The sequence below is a fragment of the Chelonia mydas genome, chromosome 18 (genome assembly GCF_015237465.2).
Source record: "Chelonia mydas isolate rCheMyd1 chromosome 18, rCheMyd1.pri.v2, whole genome shotgun sequence".
Classification (NCBI taxonomy): domain Eukaryota; kingdom Metazoa; phylum Chordata; order Testudines; family Cheloniidae; genus Chelonia; species Chelonia mydas.
Window position 1 is genome coordinate 21,313,433 of NC_051258.2, and position 20,576 is coordinate 21,334,008.

General features: G+C 51.0%; 1 protein-coding gene across 6 annotated transcripts in view; it reads right to left on the reverse strand.

Moving 5' to 3' along the window:
• The window catches only part of CHD5 (chromodomain helicase DNA binding protein 5), an 82,760-nt gene that overhangs the window by 18,349 nt on the left and 43,835 nt on the right, over positions 1-20,576 (reverse strand). For 5 of the 6 annotated variants that reach the window (XM_037881231.2, XM_043531796.1, XM_043531797.1 and 2 more), the window contains 19 exons: positions 17,663-17,794; positions 16,926-17,034; positions 16,184-16,375; positions 15,883-16,083; positions 14,711-14,848; positions 13,241-13,362; positions 12,582-12,755; positions 11,283-11,424; positions 10,637-10,768; positions 9,650-9,767; positions 8,223-8,347; positions 7,286-7,517; positions 7,028-7,153; positions 6,537-6,709; positions 5,055-5,229; positions 4,099-4,191; positions 2,326-2,414; positions 1,984-2,117; positions 1,018-1,162 (listed from right to left, as the gene is read on the reverse strand). In XM_037881231.2, coding sequence (XP_037737159.1) covers positions 1,018-1,162; positions 1,984-2,117; positions 2,326-2,414; positions 4,099-4,191; positions 5,055-5,229; positions 6,537-6,709; positions 7,028-7,153; positions 7,286-7,517; positions 8,223-8,347; positions 9,650-9,767; positions 10,637-10,768; positions 11,283-11,424; positions 12,582-12,755; positions 13,241-13,362; positions 14,711-14,848; positions 15,883-16,083; positions 16,184-16,375; positions 16,926-17,034; positions 17,663-17,794 — 2,752 coding nt within the window. The remainder of the gene's footprint in view (positions 1-1,017; positions 1,163-1,983; positions 2,118-2,325; positions 2,415-4,098; positions 4,192-5,054; positions 5,230-6,536; positions 6,710-7,027; positions 7,154-7,285; positions 7,518-8,222; positions 8,348-9,649; positions 9,768-10,636; positions 10,769-11,282; positions 11,425-12,581; positions 12,756-13,240; positions 13,363-14,710; positions 14,849-15,882; positions 16,084-16,183; positions 16,376-16,925; positions 17,035-17,662; positions 17,795-20,576) is intronic. The other variant, XM_043531798.1, reaches the window with a different exon arrangement.

Genomic DNA, 20,576 nt, shown 5'->3' on the forward strand with positions numbered 1-20,576 from the left:
CTGGAAAGAGAAGGTATTCAGTTACTAGCACGGACGTGGCTGTGCAAACGAGTGACCATGCTAATGCCTAATGATAGCCCGTGTGCATGCCTGGGGTGAGACAGATGTCACCAGAAGCCTGAACACACACAGACTGATCAGAGTCCATGCCTCCACTTGAAAGCTTCTTGCTTTACCTTTACTTTTTCCCCTGACATATCTGACCTTGCTGTTCTCTTCCCCTTTCATGTCACAAGTTCTCTCCCGCACACCCCGTGCACTTCACGTTGCTCTAGGTTGTTTTTCCTACACTGCATTTTCCCACCCTTCCTGGGCAGTTGAGCAGCCCGTGTCGCTAAAGACACCGCATGAACTGAGGTCTCTCACTCTGACATGTTCCCATTTCCCAGTTTGATGTCAGGACCAATTCCATTCTCAGCGTGATCTCTTCTCAGAATGATTTGAAGGTTGGGGGCAAGTAGTACAGATAAAATCAGAACCTTCACCCAAATCCCAACCAATTGTTTTTTAACCATGGGATGTGGAAAGTTCTCCATCACTTGGCATCTCCGAAGACCCAGTTCAGTTAGATACTTACGCACATGTCTAATTTTAAACACAAGTTGTTCCAGTGGCTTCAGCAGAACCACTCACATGCTTCAAGTTTGGCAGGTGATTAAATATCTAGCTGACTCAGGGCCCAACATCAAAAGCAGGTGTCTTGCTCAACGATATGCTCTGGATCAGCCATAGGTGTTGGGCTGGATGCAGGAATCAGTGGGGGTTGTTTTCTGGCCTGTGATATACAGGAGGTCAGACTGGGCGGTCAGAGATCAAGGACCCATAGGGCTTGGCAGGCAGCCTGCGCTGTTATTTTAATAAGAGGGGGTGTTTCCATAGAGCCCCGTGTACTCTACATTCAGTTCTTAGAGGCATATTCAGTGGATCACTGGCCAGAAGCCATTCAGCAGAGTCAGCAACATTCAAAGGAGCCCAGAACATACCTGCAATGCCACAGTCCAAATTTTACTCACCCACCTTCTTCCTTACTAGTGACATAACTCCTATCCTCGTCAACACGTGCTGGCGCGACAGCCCTTCTCGGGGAACGCCATCCGCAAAGGTTTCAGCACCATCTGCTCCAGGCTCACATAAATGTCTCATAAACAAAGAGACATAAGCCCTGGAAATGAAAGGAAGAGTTCAGTCTGACTGAGGTGCCCTGGACCCTTCTCCACTTGCCGAGTGCCTGCAGCTCTCACTCCTGACCGGAATCTCAGGGGGAGAGAAGCAGTGTGTATTTATAGGGAACCATTCGTTTTCTTCGCCTTTCATTTTCACACTGTGGGTCAATGTCTCTCCGGGTGTGAAGTGTAATTATTTACTTGTAGCACAGTAGCAATAGTCTCCGTTGCGCGGAGCACTGTACACACACATAATAAGGCAGTGTCCATCCTGACGAGCTTACAACCTAAATGATGCAGTTGCCTAGGAAACCTGTCGAGATAGGCAAGGACTGATGGCCTCTCCAAGCCTGGGGTCCCCTCCACTGACACAGAGCCTGGGCAGTGACCATGCTGGGGGCTTTGCAGCTCTTTGGGGCAGAGCTCTGATTGGGAAGCCTTTTCTTCATTTCTCCAGAGCCGACTGCTGCTTTTAACTGACTGCCATGTCCTATGCGAGACCTTCTGCCTCTCGCGCTCACCAAGGGTCCGGCCTGCCGAGAGAATGACTCTGGGCGAAACTCCACTGAAGTTAATGGAGCTGGGCCCGTTTACGGGAGCTGTGGCCCGGTATATCCAAGGGTTCAGTTATAAAGCACTTATCGAGGGCACTTGCCAGGCTCCACACACCGGGCAATGCAAAGGCCCCCCCAGCGCAGCCGAGATTCTCTCGAGTGCTTACTTGTATTGCACACTCGAGAGAGTCCAGTGCAAATGGCAGAAAGCAACCAACCGGAGCCCAGGGCCCGGAGCCGGCTGTGTCCGTCCAGGGAGCCTTTACCTAAACTCCTTCTCGCTTTTCCCGCGAAGGTCTCGGACCAGCCAGTGTGAGTTGAACGCGTCCTGGGGCGGCATGCCCCACCGCATGATAGCGTTCAGGAAGGCCTTGCGCTGCCGGGCATTGAATCCGAGCACCTGCAGAGAGCACGGCCATTAGCACAGCCCTGCGAGAGCACGGGGCACCTCTGAGCGTCACGTGCCCCGCAGCAGGGTTTAGCCAGAGCCAGTCTGAACAGATGCGAATGGACGATACAAGTACGAATCAGGCCAAGCGCCCCCACGGGGTAAGGCTGGCCCGGGCCCGGGCTCTGCCCCCATGGCAGTCACGCTGATGACGGCTTACCTCAATGTTCCCCCCAACTCTTGCCAGCAGAGGGGGCAGAGGCTTGTCTCGGTCGCTCTTCAGTTGCCTCCGTGACTGTCTCCTGCCACCTAGAGGCAATCGACACTCTGTAAAGAAGCCACGTTTGCTGATGGAGAAAACCTGGAGTGCCAGCCCTGGTACGGGTCTGCAGGCACAGCAGAACCAGTCCCTGCACTGCTCTGATGTGGATATTACCACAGGGTCCCCTCAGCATACACACCAGTCACTGCAGGCTGGGACAGATGGTGCTTGTGACCCAGGTGCAGGTCCCAGTAAGATCCGCAGGGATGTGGCACGAGCTGCGGCCAGGGTAAGGCTGTGGGGAGAGGTCTGGAACCTTAAAGTGGCTACAGCAGCGTCCCAGAGTCCTCTCTAAAAACAAGACAGAAGCAAACTCTGTGCACACCATGGCCAGAGCTGGAACATCACTGCTGGGCCCTGGGTTCTGGGCAAGCCGTTGTGTGCATCAGGGTCCAGTTCTCTGTGCATCACACCGCAGTGCAGGAGAAACCACCCTGCATTCCTTCCTGCAAAAGCCCTGGGTGCTAGAACACAATGGGCCTAGTCTGCTGCTTTTCTGGGGACCTCTTGTGACCACACCTGGTACATCTCCCCCAGGCACTGCAAGGACCCGCTGAAGTCAGCCTGTGGCATCACATCCTGCATTAAATCCTCTGCTACCAGTCACTGAGGAGGATTTGCAGGCTGTACATAACAGGCTCAGCGGGGAAGGCCCACAGAGATGCCGGAAGTTTTTGTAGAACAGGTGTTGGTTCCCAGGCCTGATGCTGATGCTGACCCATCTCCCACTGGCTAAGACGCTGTGGTGTCTGTCACACAGCAATGCAGCAAAGGGAACGCGCTTGGTATGGTCAGCGACGGACCGGCGACGTCCTGCCCAGCACACCCATTCCACCTGCTGTCACGACGGCCCAGGGCTGGACCACATCTCCTAAGAGCCTCTCGCCGCAGCGCAAGAACTAGACCATACCCGTGTCTGGGGCCCGAGAGGGGTGTAAGGGAAACAGCCCGGCACAAAGAGGCCTCCTGGAAACTCCAAACCAGACTCACCTTAGCGACCCATTGCCGCTCACGCCCTTAAAGGGCTGATCCTGGGCTCGGGTCACACAGGGAGCAGAGCTCGAGCAGCAGGACATTGGGCCGCTGGGGCGTGGGGCCGGAAGCACCGTGTATCTTTCTGGAGTGAGCCAATGCCTGGAGCAGCACTGATCAGCTCCAGGGAGAGATTCACGCCCAAAGGAGGCAGCGTCCGGGAGCCTTTGGGGGAAGCGGGGCGGTAAAGGGAAAATGGAGAAGACCCCTCGCAGAGGACAGACTCCTGTGAGCCTCTCCATGCTGCTCTGCTCCGGGCCCCATCTCGTCCCAGGGACGTTCAGCATCCATGGCCCATTCAGTCCACAGCTGCTCTTCTGAGACCACCAGCAAGCGCAGCAATCGGTGCCCGGGGCTCTTGTGACACAGAGCTGGGATGCTCCAGGCATTTCAGAAAGACCCGAAAGCCCGCAAATGGAGCCAGCCTGCAGCCACTCCTGACCAGGGCCAGAAGGGAAACCCCACATCCCAAGTCCAAGCCCACCCGCCAACCAGTCTCCTCCAGCAGATACGTTTTTATCCAGTTTGCCTGTCATTCTCGAAGGGCCTGGCAGGGGTGAGGGCAGCTCAGGGAGGCATGCAAATCCCTGGCGCTGTCGAGAGGGAGGAATTTGAAGAGTAATAAATGCCACAACTCACTCTGACCTTCGGGTCTTTCTTCAAAGTCTTCATCTTCGTCCTCGGAGCCGATGGAGTATTCGGACTGGTTATCAGAGAGCTCGTCCTGCCACTCTGCAGAGCACAGGGGGACAGAGGTCAAAGGAGCGGTCTTGTGCCCGCCAACCTCTCCACATGCCCTCAGGAGAGAGATCTGGGACTCGGCACAGGGAAGAGCTTTCCCAAGAGAGGCTTGGACGGGCCTGGTCCTTCGACTTGCCAAGGCCTTTCCCGCCTGCGCGGCGCATGGGGCAGAAGCCTGGCCACTGCTGCCAGTGTGAGAAGCCCCCAGTGCGGGGGGGGGGGCATTTCTCCCTGTCTGAGGCAACTCTTACCCCATCTGCCCCCCATCCCAACATGGAGGGATGGTGGGGACCAGCTGGAATACAGCTCTGCTCTGCCAATTCACAGCTGATGGATGCATAGCCAGCTGGCATCAGTGAGACCAGTGCATGGCATCCCAGTCACCAGACTGATTCCACCTGCTGTCAAGACAGAGCAGAGCAGGACCATGACTCCAAAGAGTCCAGCGCTACAGGACGAGAACTAGACCCTAGCTGATGTCATGTCCTCTCAAGACCTAAACAACTCCTTGGCTGCTCTGACTTGTGTCGAGACCAGGACAACTTGGAGCTCAAGGAGCCATAACCTGCTCTCTGAGAACCCGCCAGCCTTGAGATCCTGCCCAGAATCTCTAAACTCTGATTGCAACACATTGCCTATCCCCTTGCTCGGCGTATAATACCTGTCCCCGACCCTCTCGCCCCGCCCAGTAACACAGCAGGGGAACATCTCAGACAGTGGCACTGTCGCCCCACAAGCACCAAGTGCAACTGCCAGCCTGGTCGTGCTCCTTTTTCTCAGTCAAAACCCAACAGCCCGACCCCCTTTCCAGCGGCAGCCGCAGGTCCCGTGCGGTTCGAGGGCAGAAGCCGTACCTTGGTCCTCTTGCGAGGCATCATTGTAATTGACCTGTTTGCGGATCCTCTTCCCTTTGCCAAGGTTCCTGGCCAGATCTTCCTGCTGCTGCTCATAATGGTGCCTGAGCAGCTTCTCCCAGTAGTCGGGGTCCACGTTCTCCTCCTGTTTGATGATCTCTCGCTCAACCTCCTCCTGAAAGCACAGGAGAGCAAGAGGGTGGGGAGGTTAGGCACCTCAGCTCCGTGCTAGCCCTGCCCCGAACAGCCCCCGCTGCTCCACACAGGCTGCCCTTCCTGAAAGGCACTTCAAAGAGAGGGGGGCTGAGAGCAGAGTCGCGGGCCGGGGACACCGGTGCTTCCAGCACTGCCAGCCCCGCAGGAAGGAGACTCCGCCTCTGTCCCTTCTTACCCAGGGTCAAACGTTACGTTTAATAAACTGTCCCGCTTCAGCGCCTGCCATTTCTCCTACCCAGCAATGGCGACCTTGGTGCAAGGGTACAGCTGGGTGTCAGTGGCCTGGGGCACTGCTTCCTGCCAGCCATTCGTACCCCCAAAACACCCCCTACAATCTCAGCAGTGTATCCCCACTAATGTCAAGGGGGAAATCTGCTGGGACTTCCAGAAATAAGCACCCAGGGTGGGCCTGAGAGAGATGAAGAAGAGCAAGTCCAGCGGCTCCCAGGGGAGTCAACAGTCATGGTACGATATGTAAACAGCAGCGTGCCTGGTCCCAGACTCCCAGGGGTTTTGTCTGCCTGGCAGGACACCCCTCTGTAGAGCAAAAGAAATGAGGCTGGTGCCTTGGGGGCAGGTCATCCCCTCGAGGCACAGGGGTCACTCCAGGGGAGATGGGCAAGGGGGACAGGACACCCCACTCAGACGCCCTCTGTCAGGGGTTTATCTAGTGCCCCCCTCACAGTCTCCTCAGGGCACCCCTGGGAGGCAGGGCAGGGCTGTCACCCCACGTTACAGATGGGAACTGAGGCACTTGTTAAGGGTCAGATGGGGAATCTGGGACAGAGCACAGAACGGAACCTCTCTCTTTGTGGGTGCGCTGGAGTCGAGCTGTCCAGAGGCAGCTGTAAGGGCCAGGACAGGGGAATGTGGACACCCTCGTTCCCCTGGCCACGGCTGTCTGCACACCCAGCAGAAGGCTTGGCTCTGTCTGAGGGCTGGTCTCAGGAGCTGAGTTCTCACTGGTAGAATAGTAGGGCCACGTGCATCCTCCTCCTCCAGCCCCAGAACGTGGCAGCGTCCAGTCGCGCCAGACCCTAGCCTGTGGGTCCCGGCATCGCACAGCACCTGCCGACTGCGTGCTGGGGCTCTCGGGGAGCTCTGCCCACTGAATTCAAACTATCCCACACACAGGGTTGGGGCGGGAGGGATTCCCAGCTTCTGCAGAATTATTTTCCCAACACACAAAAAAAGAGGAGGAGGAAATGCAAACAGGGGCAAGTACCCAAAAAGATTAAATTCAAGACATGATACTAATCACATTACCGCACCGTCCTCTTCTCGCACGACATACTGGGCCACTTTAAAGGAGCTGAGATACTCGTTCATGTTCTGCAGCTCTGTGTCATCGGTCGCGTCCTGGTTCCGATCCAGGAGCTTCGAAATGGCAGCGTCGTCGTAGTGGATCACACTGCTGTCCTCCACGTCTTTATTGTCCCCTGAATGGCACAACCAAGGAGGCGTGAGAGCACACTCCCCAGAGCCGGGGACAGAGCGCTCCCCCGACGTTCCCCTCCCCAGAGCCAGATGCATCGGGAGGGGCACAAAGCGTGAAGGAATTGCACAGAGCGGAGCAACAGGCGAGCAAGTGGCACGTAAACTTGCAGACAAGCTGCAAAAGCCTAAGTCAAGGATCTTCTGGCTGCAAACCTGCTGATCCCTTCCGTGTCCTCCACCCCGTCCCCCGACACAGCGCTCTGCCTAATCCCAGCAATCAATGCCACCAGGGGGCAGCTGTTCTCTTACGCTTTACGTACCTGGCGGGGTGCCTCCATGTTTCTTTTTCATGCTTGGAGTCACGGCGCCCCCTTTGGATGACGGTGCTTCGGGAAAGGGGGTCATAGGGTCAGGCATGGTGAGCCGCTGGCCCTGCGACATCATGCCTGAAACAGAAAGGGCAGCAGGGATGTGGGTGGGCTGGGAAGTGGCGAGACAATACAGGCTGGTGAAGCGTAAAAACACCTTATACGTTCTCTTGGGCTTCTCATTCAGGACATTTTCCCTCCCCGTCTCACCTTCCACATCATCTTTGAAGAGCTCCTCGGTCCCAAACTTCAGAATGTCATCCAGCTCCTGCTTAGTCATGGAACCAGACTTAGAGCCCAGCCCTGGACGGACGACCAAGTGGGTCAGCATCATCTTCCTTTTGGCCACTTGGGTGATGCGCTCCTCCACGGAGGCTCTCGTCACGAAGCGGTAGATCATCACCTTCTTGTTCTGTCCGATGCGGTGAGCTCTGCTGAATGCCTGTGGGGAACAGCGCCCGGGGGGGTTACTGACAGGCCTCGTCTGACTAATCCTTGGTCTCAACAACCAGCTGGGCCCCTCCCTCCACATGGGCAACGTCACCAACAAGTCGCACACAGGAGCACGGCCTGGGGACGTCTCCCTGCTGCAGGAACCCCACATTCTCATCCTGACAGTGGGAATCTAGTCAGCCTGTGTTTCCAGTTCTTACGGGCGGGCGTTGCAGGCTGAACTGGGAGTGGTGAACAAAGGGCGAGCTGTAAAAGATTAAGCCGAGAACCTGCTAGCTGCAAACATGTTCTGCCCTTATCTTCCATCCCCCTCTCCTAACAGGGGGGCAAACCTCGTTGGAGGGCTTGAAAAGCTTGTGTGTAACTGAAGGGCGATAGATCATTAGCACCATTTACCTGGAAATGGGATCTACCCCGCATTTCCCCTTCACTTTTCCATTTTTACTAGGGCATTTGCTTCGTGTCTGCCATAGGAAAGAAAGAGGCCAAAGCAATACCAGAGGGCACAGAAAGCAGAAGGGTTTCAAAATGGAGTCATTCCTTCCTACATTTTTCAAGAAGCATCAGCAGCTCTTTAGAGAAAAAAACTATTGAAATATACACGGAGTGCCAGCAAGCGTACAGGAAATGCAAACAGGGGATGCAGCTGGAACATACTCACTCTATAGCACAAGGAAAAGAAAGCACAACACACCTGGATGTCATTGTGGGGATTCCAATCAGAATCATAAATAATGACGGTGTCGGCCGTTGCAAGGTTTATGCCCAGACCCCCAGCTCGGGTAGAGAGAAGAAAACAGAACTGCTGAGCACCAGGAGCTGAGGAAGACAAACCCACAAGGGGGTGTAAGGTGAGACAAGGGGCTTTGGTTCAGCTGGAAATGCGGGACACTGTGTTTAGGTGATAAAACACAGGGAGCATTCAGTCTAAACGAACCCACCAAAAGAAAACTTGATGCTTAGACCGGGGCGGGGCGGGGAGGGGTGGATTAACAAGTGTGTCAGTCACTAGAAATCAGTTACTGGGAAAAAATAAAACTCCAGCTCTCAGGGAAAGCTTGGCAATTCACTGAGACAGACGAGACCTTCAGACTAGGCAGCACCTGTCATTAACACCCTGGGACTCAACCATGTGACTCGATTAAAAGCGTCTAAGTCAACATGTTACAAACATCCCTCATTATGCGGCACAGTGCTGGACTTGCACATGTGAGCACGACAGGCAGGTCTGCAAAACCCACCCTGGCACAGCAGGTGTGCGCCCTCTGGGGCACGCAGTTACCTGCTTCATGAGCAAAGGCAGGGTTTGGTGGACACAGACAGCCAGATTCTGAGCTCAGCTGCACCGTGTAAATCCAGGTGAGCGCACACAGGCATTTTGGCTGGTTCACCTGTTGCACTTTTGGAAAGTCTGGCCCAGAACATCGGTCGAGCTTTCAGCTATCTGACTATATTTAGCACACTAGCTCAGTGAGAGTTAGCACAAGCGCGTGCCGGTGAGCTGGGAATCACGAGCTCAGAGTGTAGACGCAGCCTTAGTAATTACCGACAGACTGAAACCCACTGTGCTCTCAGACACCCCAGCTGCCTCGGGCCCAGCGGTGCTCACACTCAGTGAGTTCAGCGTTCAATGTCAGTTGTGGAAACAAGTACGTAGATTCATGTTCTGGATTATTCGGATTCTTCATCTTGCGGGCAGTGCCTACTGCAGGTGTTAGGTACCCTTGGGACACCAGGCTCCTTAAGGGGGGTACATCAAAACACGAGCTTTGGGAAAGTGCAGCTTGCACGTGTGCAGGGATGCAGCTATCAACCAGCTGTGCACGGCCACCCGTATTCACCAGTTTTTTGCCCCCACTCAGGAGATGCCAATACTCAGCCAATCAGACATCACGTTATACACTGGTCCCGTCACTCGTGCAGCTACACACACAGACAGCGCTGTGTTAGTCACGTGCCTGATACAGAACAAAAATCCCCGCAGCTCACCCTCAGAACCATTACCCCCATGACATGAAACCGGAGTCCTGGATTGCTCAGGACATATGCTGCCTGCACCATGCATGGAAAGGGAAGCTCTGATTTTTTGTGTTCTGTATAAATAATAGCAATAATGCGTACCATTAAACCTGTCGATGGCTTCTTGGCGCAGGCCTCCCGTGATCCCTCCATCTATCCGCTCATATTTATAACCCTCGTACTCCAGGAAATCCTCCAGCAAATCCAGCATTTTCGTCATCTAGAGAGAGAATCCCACCATAAGGTGCTGTACACTGCCCTGGATAGTGGGACTGGGGGGCTGCAAACGCAGCACCTGGGGGGAGATTTTGCCTGAAAACAAAAAGTGGGTTTGGCCAGTGGGAAATGACATCTCACCCCTGGAAATTTAGCTGCCGAAAGGAGCAGGCATGCGGGTGCCTTTTGCAAACCTCATCGTGCGTGACGTGTTTGGAAGCCTGAGGCGCTGTTTGCATTACCCAGAGGGCTGATCTGGGCCTAAGTGCATAATTCCAAGGCCGCCACCCCCAATTCCAAATCATAGCCCCAGCGTCTGACTGAATAGAAACAGTAGCAATATTATAAACAAGCTATTGTGATATTAATTGCCATTATAGGGCACCTTTTATAGGAGTTCTTAGCATGCTTTGCAAACACTGACACTCAAAAATCCCTGGGCACATGAATTAGTATTATTATCTCTGTTTTACACATGGGTAAAATGATGTTAAGAAAGATTAAATGACTTGGCAAAGGCCACAGGCCAAGTCATTGGCGGAGCTGGGACTACAACCCACGTGTCCTTACTCCCAAAGTCTGCTGCACCAACCCCTAGATACACTGTCTCCATCTCTCTCATTCATCTCAATCAGTATCTAATAAAAATCCCCTAGTACAGAAATAAATGTAGGAAAACCATTCTGGTCCTTTATCTTCAACACAATTAACAGTTTGTGATCAAAATGACACTGCCGGGAAGTGAGACTAGAACGCTCACCTGTCACTTGTGAAATAAAATAGCCTTTTGGAGGAGATGCCTTCCCCTCGGAATTCCCAGAGCTTTGGGCTTTGAGTCTTGAAGGCGAGGGGAAAGAAATTCTCTTCACTCACCTGGGAGAAGATCAGGACCCTGTGTCCCCCATCTCGCAGCTTCTTCAGCATCTTTTGCAGCAGCATCAGTTTCCCAGAAGATTTAACCAAAGAATTCCCATCGTAGGATCCATTTGGCAAAACCGGAGCCTCCTGAGAACATTGTAAGTGGATCCTTGGTTGGTGGAGGGAGTCTTTACTTTTGCCATTCTAGGGGCAAAGCCTGTCCACACTGAAGTCAACAGGAGGATTGCCACCAACTTCAGCAGGAGCAGGATTCAGCCCCTAGACTAGAGGATTATTATAAATGGTCGGTGGGGGGATGAGGTCAGAGACAGAGTCTGCTGGCTGTCCACTCGCTCCGCCTGCTGGACGTCTGCTGTGGTTTTGTAACATTACATTGCAAATTCAGAAGCCTGCCAAACACTGAAATCCATAAGCCATGCTGGAGAAAGATCAATGAGAAATTCACTGGGTTTCAGAGAGAAGATGCCCACCTCAGACTGTTCAGGCCAGAAGAAATGACCTGCCTTTAAGATGATTTCGGTGTAGCAACCTGGAGGATGCCTTGAACACGTGTATTGAAAAGAAAAGGAGCAGAAACACTGGCCCTCGGCCATGCACACATACATTACAGATCTGGAGCTTCTGAAGTGAGGTAACTTACCACAGCAGCCACAGGAAAGAGGTACGGGTGATTACAGCACTTCTTCAAATCCATCATGATATTGAGCAGCGACACCTGGTTCCCACCACCTTTGGAATTCAGGGCTTCAAAATTCCTCGTCAAGATGAACTTGTAGTACTTCCTGCATTAACAGTGATGGGAAAGGCATTACCACCGACATGGGATTGGCCGAAGAGGAATGAAGGGATCAAATTCATCCCATTGACTTCAATGGAGTTACACTGCTATGGATCACTTCATCGGATGATTTCCACTGAATGCACCCGATGAAGTGAGCTGTAGCTCACAAAAGCTTATGCTCAAATAAATTGGTTAGTCTCTAAGGTGCGACAAGTCCTCCTGTTCTTTGTGCGAATACAGACTAACACGGCTGCTACTCTGAAACCTGCTATGGAGTTACACCCGGAAAAGAACTGGCCCAGACACTTAAAAAATGTGATCCTCTCTCTGCAGGTCCTGGTCAGTCGAGTCCCTCCGCTGTCCTCTTGGATAACTCCGTCCTGGTCAGAGTCCCCGGATGAGGTGGGTGAAGTGTTAAGAAATATTCCTGCTGCTGTGAGCTGTGTGAAAAGAACTTGTGCCCCAGAGCAGGTATTTTCTGGAAGATAAATTAACCTTTCCCTGCTGCTCTTCTGCATGTCAGTGGAAAGCTGGGACCATCAGCAAAAACCAGATGGGTTCTACCCAGGCATGCAAGACCAGACTTGTGCCCCGCTGCTCGAGCCTTGTGTGACTCCACATCTGCACTGGTGTAACTGAAAGCAGACTCTGGCCCACAGGGCTGACCGCATTCAGCAGTAGAGCAAGTGGATTTTACCTCGGGGAACTCTGATTATTCAGGAGAACACCGGGGTGCATTCTAGCGAGACAGAGCTGTAGCATTCAGCATACTCCACACAGCTACACCTCTCAGGCTTCCAATGGCTCCGAGAATTTTAATGATTTTTCAGATCCATCATTTCCTCCATGTGCCAGATGCTGCACAGGGCAAGGAGCCAGGCTTCCATTTACCAAACCCTCTGTCAGAGGACCCGGCCCCACCCCGCTGCCGTGACAGGAAGGGGCCAGGGCCACTAACTCTTATCAAGGCTGAATGCTTCAGTGCAGATGGGGGTGTGTGGCTCTCCCCTAACAATCCATTTGCAAGCCCTCCGCGTAGGCCGCAGCCTCGCTGCACCGAGCACAAATGCGAGGGTGTGAAAGAAGCCAGCGGCGCTGTGCCCTCGCGCTTCCGGAAGAATCGTCTGTAGCCCTGGGTGGCTAGTCACTAGCACTTACTTCTGCATCTGGCTGAGCTCCACCCTGACTATCAGCTCTGTTTTTGCAGGCATGTTCTTGAACACGTCGGCCTTCAGCCGCCGGAGCATATGGGGACCCAACAGGTCATGGAGCTTTTTAATCTGGTCCTCCTTGGAGATGTCGGCAAACTCTTCCAGGAACCCTTCCAGGTTGCTGTAAAAATAACCCATAATGAGGTAGCACATGGCAGGTCACGGGGGACCCATAACCCAAGTGATTCATACCCTCAGGGTTTGAAAGAGGAAAGCTCGAAGGAAATACAGTGGAAGGACCCTCCCACCCTGTGAAGGTAGTTCCAGTTCTACAGAGGAACGGTACGGGCCACGCAGAGCGGATTTACTGCTACTGTTCTGACATTAGACCTTAGCCAAGTTCCAAAGCCACCAATGCCTCCTTCCCGGGAGGAAGAGGATGGATCGAAGAATCTTTCACCCACAAGTCCAGTGACTGCTGGGGAAGGCAATAAGCCCAGCTGGGAGTATCCCAGAACTATATACATGTAATGTGTATAACACGAATATTTCTTTATTCGTTCTAGCACAGCGCTGCGACGGCCTCCTTCTGCCATCTATCCGTCGACCTGCCTGCGCCTCTCTGTGACACTCACCCAGCCAGCGAAGGGAAATAGTGCAACTTACTTAAACCTCTCCGGGGTCAGGAAATTGAGCAGGTGAAAGAGCTCCTCTAAGTTGTTCTGGAGCGGCGTTCCGGTCAGCAGCAGCTTGTAGTCAATCTTGTAGCTATTTAATACCCTAAAGAACTTGGACAAGAAGCCGAGTCAGGTGGGAGCAGTTCGGTTTGAGGGGGTGGAACCTGTTCAGTTGGTCATTTTAGAGCTTTTGGTTCTGCTAATCCAAAGTGCAGCCGTAGCGTGGAGTAGCCTCCACTCCCTCCTCGTAGCCACCCCAGCCACCAGACCCCGCCATTCAGGCTAGCCCAGGGAACCCTCTCTCTCCCTAGGGAGACCAGGAGGAGTTCCTCTAACCAAGGTGGCACTGGCTACCCTGCTGAAATGATTATCCTGCCAGCGTGACTTGACTAACTCTCACGTGGTTTGAAACTGAATCTGCCCTAGACTTCTTGCCACTGGAAGAAGTCTCTCAATTTCCCTCAGTCTTTCCATTTCCAAGCCAGGAGAGCTTGGGAGCGCTGAGGATGCATCTCATTTAGCCCAAGGGGATGGAGGGAAGGAGAGGGAGCGTCTTCCTTCGCTCTCAGGTGAGCCCTCCCGGCTGGCCTGGCAGCAGTGCTGACCGGCTCTGTGGGGCATGGGGGGCTGTCACCTCAAGGCTTCTCGACCAGGTGGGTAAGCCAGCCCATTGTGGGCCATGGAGGGGATAGAGAGACAAGCGGGAGTGAATCCTGCAGAGCCAGATCCCGCCCCGACCCTGGCAAGGTGTGGCTGCTGCTGGACTCGGCAATCTATCATCATCATCATCATCGTTTCTAAGCGCTTCAGATTTGCCCACATCAAAGTGAAGCCGTGTAGCGCCCTGTGGCGTCTGAACGCCAACTGCCAGCTTTCTTTTTCCTGTGTTAAAGAAATCCACTTTGCCTCTTTTCTGTGTTTTTACCTCCGTTTGGAATTTCTGACTGTCACCAAACAGACTCCCCTGCTCCCACTGTGTGTCATCCCGGGCAGGCAAAGGGCCCCGTCCTCCTCCCACCTCTTCCCCCAGCTCCCATCAGTGACAGCCCGAAGGCTCCCCTGAACTCCAGCCACGCCCCAAACATGCCAGTCACATCTGCTGACTTGAACTGACCCAGACAAAGCCTCCCACCTGCTCTCCCTGCTAAGCCAATGCGGCTCCTGAGGAGCAAGATGGTGTCAGGACCACCGCAGCTGTGTACCAATGGCAGGACTTCTAAGGGCAGCGATGATGCAAGAGGCAGGAATAATCCAGATGAGATTCAAACCCCAAATTGAGTTTGGGGGTCGGGTGGGGGACGTGCGAGAAATGGTCTTTTGATGTGCAACCTGAGCAAATCTGTTCTGGACCCATGGAGAGGGAATCAAAGGGGAGTGCAGCCGTGACGGGGCAGTGCAGTTGGAACGGTAAATGCACGTCCAAGTAACATTCTTCCCAGCTGCCATGAAAGATACCTACTTTGGATTGGTTGTTCTTCAGCCTGTGAGCTTCATCCACCACCAGACACGCCCACTCTATAGAGCCTAAAACAGCCTGATCAATAGTGATCAGCTCATAGGATGTGAGCAGGACATGGAATTTAATCTGAGCTTCTTTCTAGATGAAATAGAGAGAGAGAACATCACAGATTAAAGAGACCAAGGGGACATGGTTGCCACTGGCCCTCAGTGCTTCTGCATACTACACACATCCCAACACGTGAAGAAAAATGTGGACTCGTTTGCACCGCACTACAAAATGCCGGCAAGCCCAGTCTAGGAATGAATCAAGCCAGCAGAAAATCTATATCCATCTGAGCATTAAAATGAATTAGGGAGCTGTATAAACCAAACAGAGAAGGGTCCTGCAGAAATCTGTAAAGCCCATCATAAATCTGCTGCATTTATAAACAGTGTCAGCTTCTCTCTTTGGAGAACAGTTGATTCAGCTTCTTAGGAATCTCACCCTCTGTGGGTCACACTGTGCTCTCATTTGCACTGGTATAAATCCCAAGTAAATCCATTGGCTTCAGGAGAGTTACTCTGGATTTAAACTAGCACAAATGAGTGCAAACCTTTTCCATCCCTCCCTCTCTCCCTCCCCTCCATGCCAGAATCCTGTTCTCTGGTGTTCTGGTTCACAGGCTGGGCCACATGAAACAGAAACTACAGTTCTTTATCATACAGAGAGTGCTAAACTGAGAAAATCATATGGGGAAGGAGCCTGCATCCTGGCAAAAAGAATACAATTCACCAGACAGCCCCAGGACAGCAAATTCCCTGCTGAGGTAACGTATATGGGTGGAACACACATCCCAGGGACAAAGAACCTGCCTCAAAGCCATTAGACAGAATGAGAGCGGAGATAATGGGAACCCAGATGAGCACGAGGAGTCAGAGAAGTCAGAGTAAATATGCTCTCGGTTTGCAATTCCCAAGACAGCCCCAAAGAGAGAGACAGATGCCAGGAGAGGCTCATTAAGAGAGAGTTTCTTTTTCCATTTGTTAGCAGGCTTACAGAGGAGAATTTCTCTACATACCAAATGAGTAAGACAGTTAATCTTTCCTAGCACCTTTCACCCTCTCCCCTGCCAATAGCAAAAATTTGCTTTGCCTCAGGCAGGGTCAGGGCTGTAGCTAGCCAGGACTTACTTTCATTCGGAAAACCTTCTTCCCGCTCCGGATGGCATTGTCTTCAAAGGAGAACTCATTTTCTCGGATCACAGCCCGGCTTTCCTTATCCCCTGTGTAGGTCACCACATAGAAGTCAGGTGCCCACATCTCAAATTCTCGCTCCCAGTTGATAATAGTGGACAGAGGGGCACTGACCAGATACGGCCCTTTCGAGTGGCCCTGTTCAGAAAGGCAAATTCCAGGTGAGCGTGCTGCACCCCAGGCTCCCATGGGATGCCAAGGAAGTAAGGACTGTCTCCATGGGTGCCAAAATACTCACCTCTTTGTACAGGGAGTACAGGAACACAATGGTCTGCACCGTCTTCCCAAGCCCCATCTCATCAGCAAGGATTGTATCGGTTCCCTGGGCCCAGGAAAACCTCAGCCAGTTCAGTCCCTCTAGCTGGTAAGGATGTAAGGTGCCCCCTGTTGCATCAATATACCATGGCTGCTTGTCAAATTTAACTGTAGGCTGTAGGGGAAAGAGGTGGAATGCAAAGTCTGCAGAGCCTGTTCCCCCTCCTCACCTTCCTTCTCTCTATAGCCCGCTAGGTTCCTGCTCAAGGCTTTAACACAGACAGACCCAAATCAAGATTTAAATGCAGTTCGCACAGTTCCAAAATGCAGTCCTCCTCCTCAGTACAGAGCTGCAGCCTGCAGAGACTACAGGTTCCAGCATGCAGTGGTCTGTTTGTGTCCAACACCTGAGAAACTCCCTTTCCTCTTGATAATTCTGCTTAAGGAATGAACAGAGAAAACGTGTGGGGCGTGGCCATTCAGATGAAGGTGCTGCACTGTACAATCGAGGGCAGCTGAAAATGGTTCCCTTTGACGTAAATGAGATGTAGTGTTAGCCCCCCAGAAAGTGAGACCCAGGGCTGGACAAGGTTTGGGCTTTAACACAAAGAAATACTGAAACAAACTACAACGTTTCTTAGGAGCTCATGCAAGAAGGGGGAACAAGTGAGATTCTCAGCTGGATCGCATGCCCCTGCTCTGCTGCCTTCACACCCCCCACTTACATCAACAATTGGAGTTTCTGGAGGTTTTTCTAGCTTTTCTTCCTTCAGTTTTCTCCCTTTCTTGTTCAGCCTCTTTGGCGGTTGGATATCATCCCCCAACATCAACTCCCTGGAAGAGACCATTAAACAGAGGGCATGGATCAGACAAGGGGAGCTGGATAGGCAGAAGGATATTCCGCTCATGGCCTCCACACAATGGATTAGAATTCTCAGCCAATCTCCATTCGTTCTTTCCCCACAGAAACTTTTCCGCCCCAGCTTCAGCTGAACCTCCCTAATCATTAATGAGTAGGTTATAATAAGCCAGGCAATTTCACCCAAAATTCAGGTAATAATTTACTCAAAATAAAAACACTCCAATATTTTTTCCTAAAAACTAGACAGAGCCAGGCACAATGGATTGTCTTGGAAATGCAATGAGTCAAATTAATACTACTGATAAAAATGAATGACTTCTACACACAGACAGGCGGATACTCGAGATGCTATAGATAGGCTGTAAACAGATATGTGGACTAGAGATTTTAGGTGCCCAACTTGAGACACCTTAAAAGGGCCTGATTTTCAGAAAGTGCAGCTCACCCACGCAATGAAAATCCGTTCCCTTTAAGGTGGTTCCAGTTCTTCACTCAAAATATGGGGCACCAAAAATCACCAGTCACTTTAGATGCTGTAGATCTGCATGACTCTATGCTGCCCGCGCAGACTACAGACCGCACTGCCTCCCTGGCTCATACCTGTGATTCCAGTAAATCTGTTTCAGGTTTTCGTAGTACGGGATGTCTATGTCGTCAATCTCCCAGGTACACTGGTCGTAGGGTAAATCTTTCCACTTGATCAGGTAATGGACATCTCCCTTTTTATCAAAGCTAGAATTCATAGTATAGAAAAGCACATCACTGAAATGACCTAATGTAACAAACATTGTCTGAGTTGGTGTTTCCCTTGTACTGCCGTGTATTAGCAATGGAAACATCTCCCTGATGAGACAGCTTCCTCTCTCTCAAACACAACCCCCCAGCCCTTCAGAGCCTGGAAGTCTCAGCAGGGTTTAATTAAAGTCCCTTGAAACAGAGAACCCTGCACCCAACAGAACATGCTTAGGTCTCCTGTCAGCTAGCACCCAGGAGATTCACACGGAGCCAGTGGAGGAAAGAACGCCAGAGATGGGCTCTCATACACATGCCCAAAACCATGAACAAAACCACCAAATGTCCCGATATAAATACACAGCAATGGGGGGCCTGCCCTTCCAAAGGCAATGAATTCAGGAACCTTCCCGGGGGAGCACCAAGACTTGTGTAGGCAGGTTTCAATCCTAAGCAAACAGCTTGCTATGACCCTGTTTTCAAGAAACCGAATACTCCATCCTCTGTTTGTACCTTCAGATTATGAAGTCAATGCAGAGCTAAACCACCACCAAGAAGGAATCAATAGTTTCAGGTGGAATGGTCCATTAATCCGCTGGGTATGTTTAATCAATCACAGAAGCTAAATGCCACACGATTTCTTTGTGTCTGTGCTGCCTGTAATTTAGTGTTGGGGACAATAATTTATGTAACACCACCGCCTTTAGCACTGTGGCGTCAGGGTATGTGCGCAGCGTGCAGCAGGTATCCAGGGCTGCTCAGAGGTCAGGTAACATAGGGCTGTTAGCGAAAGAGCAAGAAAATAAGTTGAATGTTTTTAAACTTAAAAGAATGAAAGTCAGAAAGAGAAGGGCAGGGTCCTACATTTCAGCCTAAGCACAGGAACGTAGGCACTCATCCAGTATCCTATCTCCAACAGTGCCGGATGTTTCAAAGGAAGGTGCAGGCACTTATGGAATAATCTGTCCCCAAGGAAAGTCCTTTCCTAAAACCCATTAGTTAGAAGTTGGCTTATGCCCTGAAAAATGAAAGTTTATATCCCTTCCAAAATTCTTGGGGTTTGTTAATTTTTTCCTTACTATTGTTGTTCTGGATATTCTCACATTTATATAAATGTCTCTTCCAAATCCTGCTGTGCTCTTGGCCTCAATGGTATCTTGTTGCAGTGAGTTCCACTGGCTATTTTTGCATTATGTGAACAGGTATTTCCTTTTACTAGTTTTAAAAGTTTATTGAATGTCCCCCGGTTCTTGTAGTATGAGACACTGTGAACAAAAGTTCCCAATAGACATTCTCTAGTCCATTCATTCGTTTGAAAAGCTTATCCTGTTCCTTATACATTTCTCATACCAATTACACTGAAAAACTAATAAAAACCTTTCAGAATCCGGTTATTTATAAAAGGCAAGACCTGCCTTATTTACATAGAACGTAACTCTGGCACAGGGTTTCGCCACACAATTTGACTCAGTCCCCGTCAAACAGCTTTGAAGAGAAGTGTGTGTAATTCCTAATTTAGAAGTTCTACAAAGTGATCCTTGCCTTTGGACGTTTTTAAAAAAGAAAAAAGGTATCAACCCAGAAGATTATCTAATACATAGGAAATGTCTTCAGCACAAATAAACTCAGATATCATGGCTAAATAATTGAAATGTATTTAAATTCTTCTCTGCACGCACAGTCCCATCAGCCTCCAAGGGAGTTATGTGAGCATTAGCTACCTCTCAGTATATGTGTGATTCCCAAACTCCTGCTAATGTCTTTGATGTGATTTGAGCGAGGGTGGAATGCATGATTCCCCACAGAAATGAACAGCATACACAGAAACGGACTGGGTTTGAGAGTAGTTTGTGTGAGTAATAGCAGCTGCATGGTGCGATCAACAGGAGAAACACTGATCACCCAGTCGCAGAAGAAATTTATGAATTTTTCAGTAAAATATTAGTTGGCATCAGGGACCCAAATAATGTATTTGGGGAAAGTTTAATAAAGCCAAGATCCGCCTTTTGGAAGAATTTATTATCTATATTTTTAACGTGCAATTTAATAGAAATGGAAATAATGCAACAATTCATGTTTGGCCTCACTTTCAGCTCTGTAATGAGCTTCCAAGGTGATGATAGCCTTGGAATAAGTTTACAGCTTTACAGTCTTTAGGAGGAGCAAATTAGGGTTGCAAAAGCAAAGCAGTAGGTAAATCCCCATCCCCTGGCCAGGAGGGGCTTGGGGAGACATCGCAGGACAAATTCTGCTGTCACTTACACGGTCTGGAAATTCAGATTAATTCCATTAGAATTGGTGGAATTGTTCTGGGTTAACACTGGTGACACACATGAGCAGCACCCGTCCTACCAAGACACCAGGCTGTCTATGTTCTGATATTACAATGCTGTGCCACGAATGGCCACATGACACTAGCCTGGATGATCCCTGCACTCTGGGCTGCCTAAATTCAAGGCCAGATTCAATAATGGGTCAGTGGATAGAATCCAAACTTGAAATGCTTTGTGTGTGTAACTTTGCAAACATCTCCCTGATCACTCTGCGGTATGTTATGTTCTTAGCACAAGCAGATCTAACCATTGCTTAATTAATATTGCCCACAAACTAGGCTTGACACAGAAATACCGCTTGCTACAGAAATTGTAGTTTCCCCCCCAAAAAACCTAGCTAATCACCACCCCAAAAACCTCTGCAGGATTGGGAATATCACACAGTCCATACTAATAACATGGGGAGGAACCACTCCCTACACCTTCATTTGCAAAAGGAGGCAAGGTGA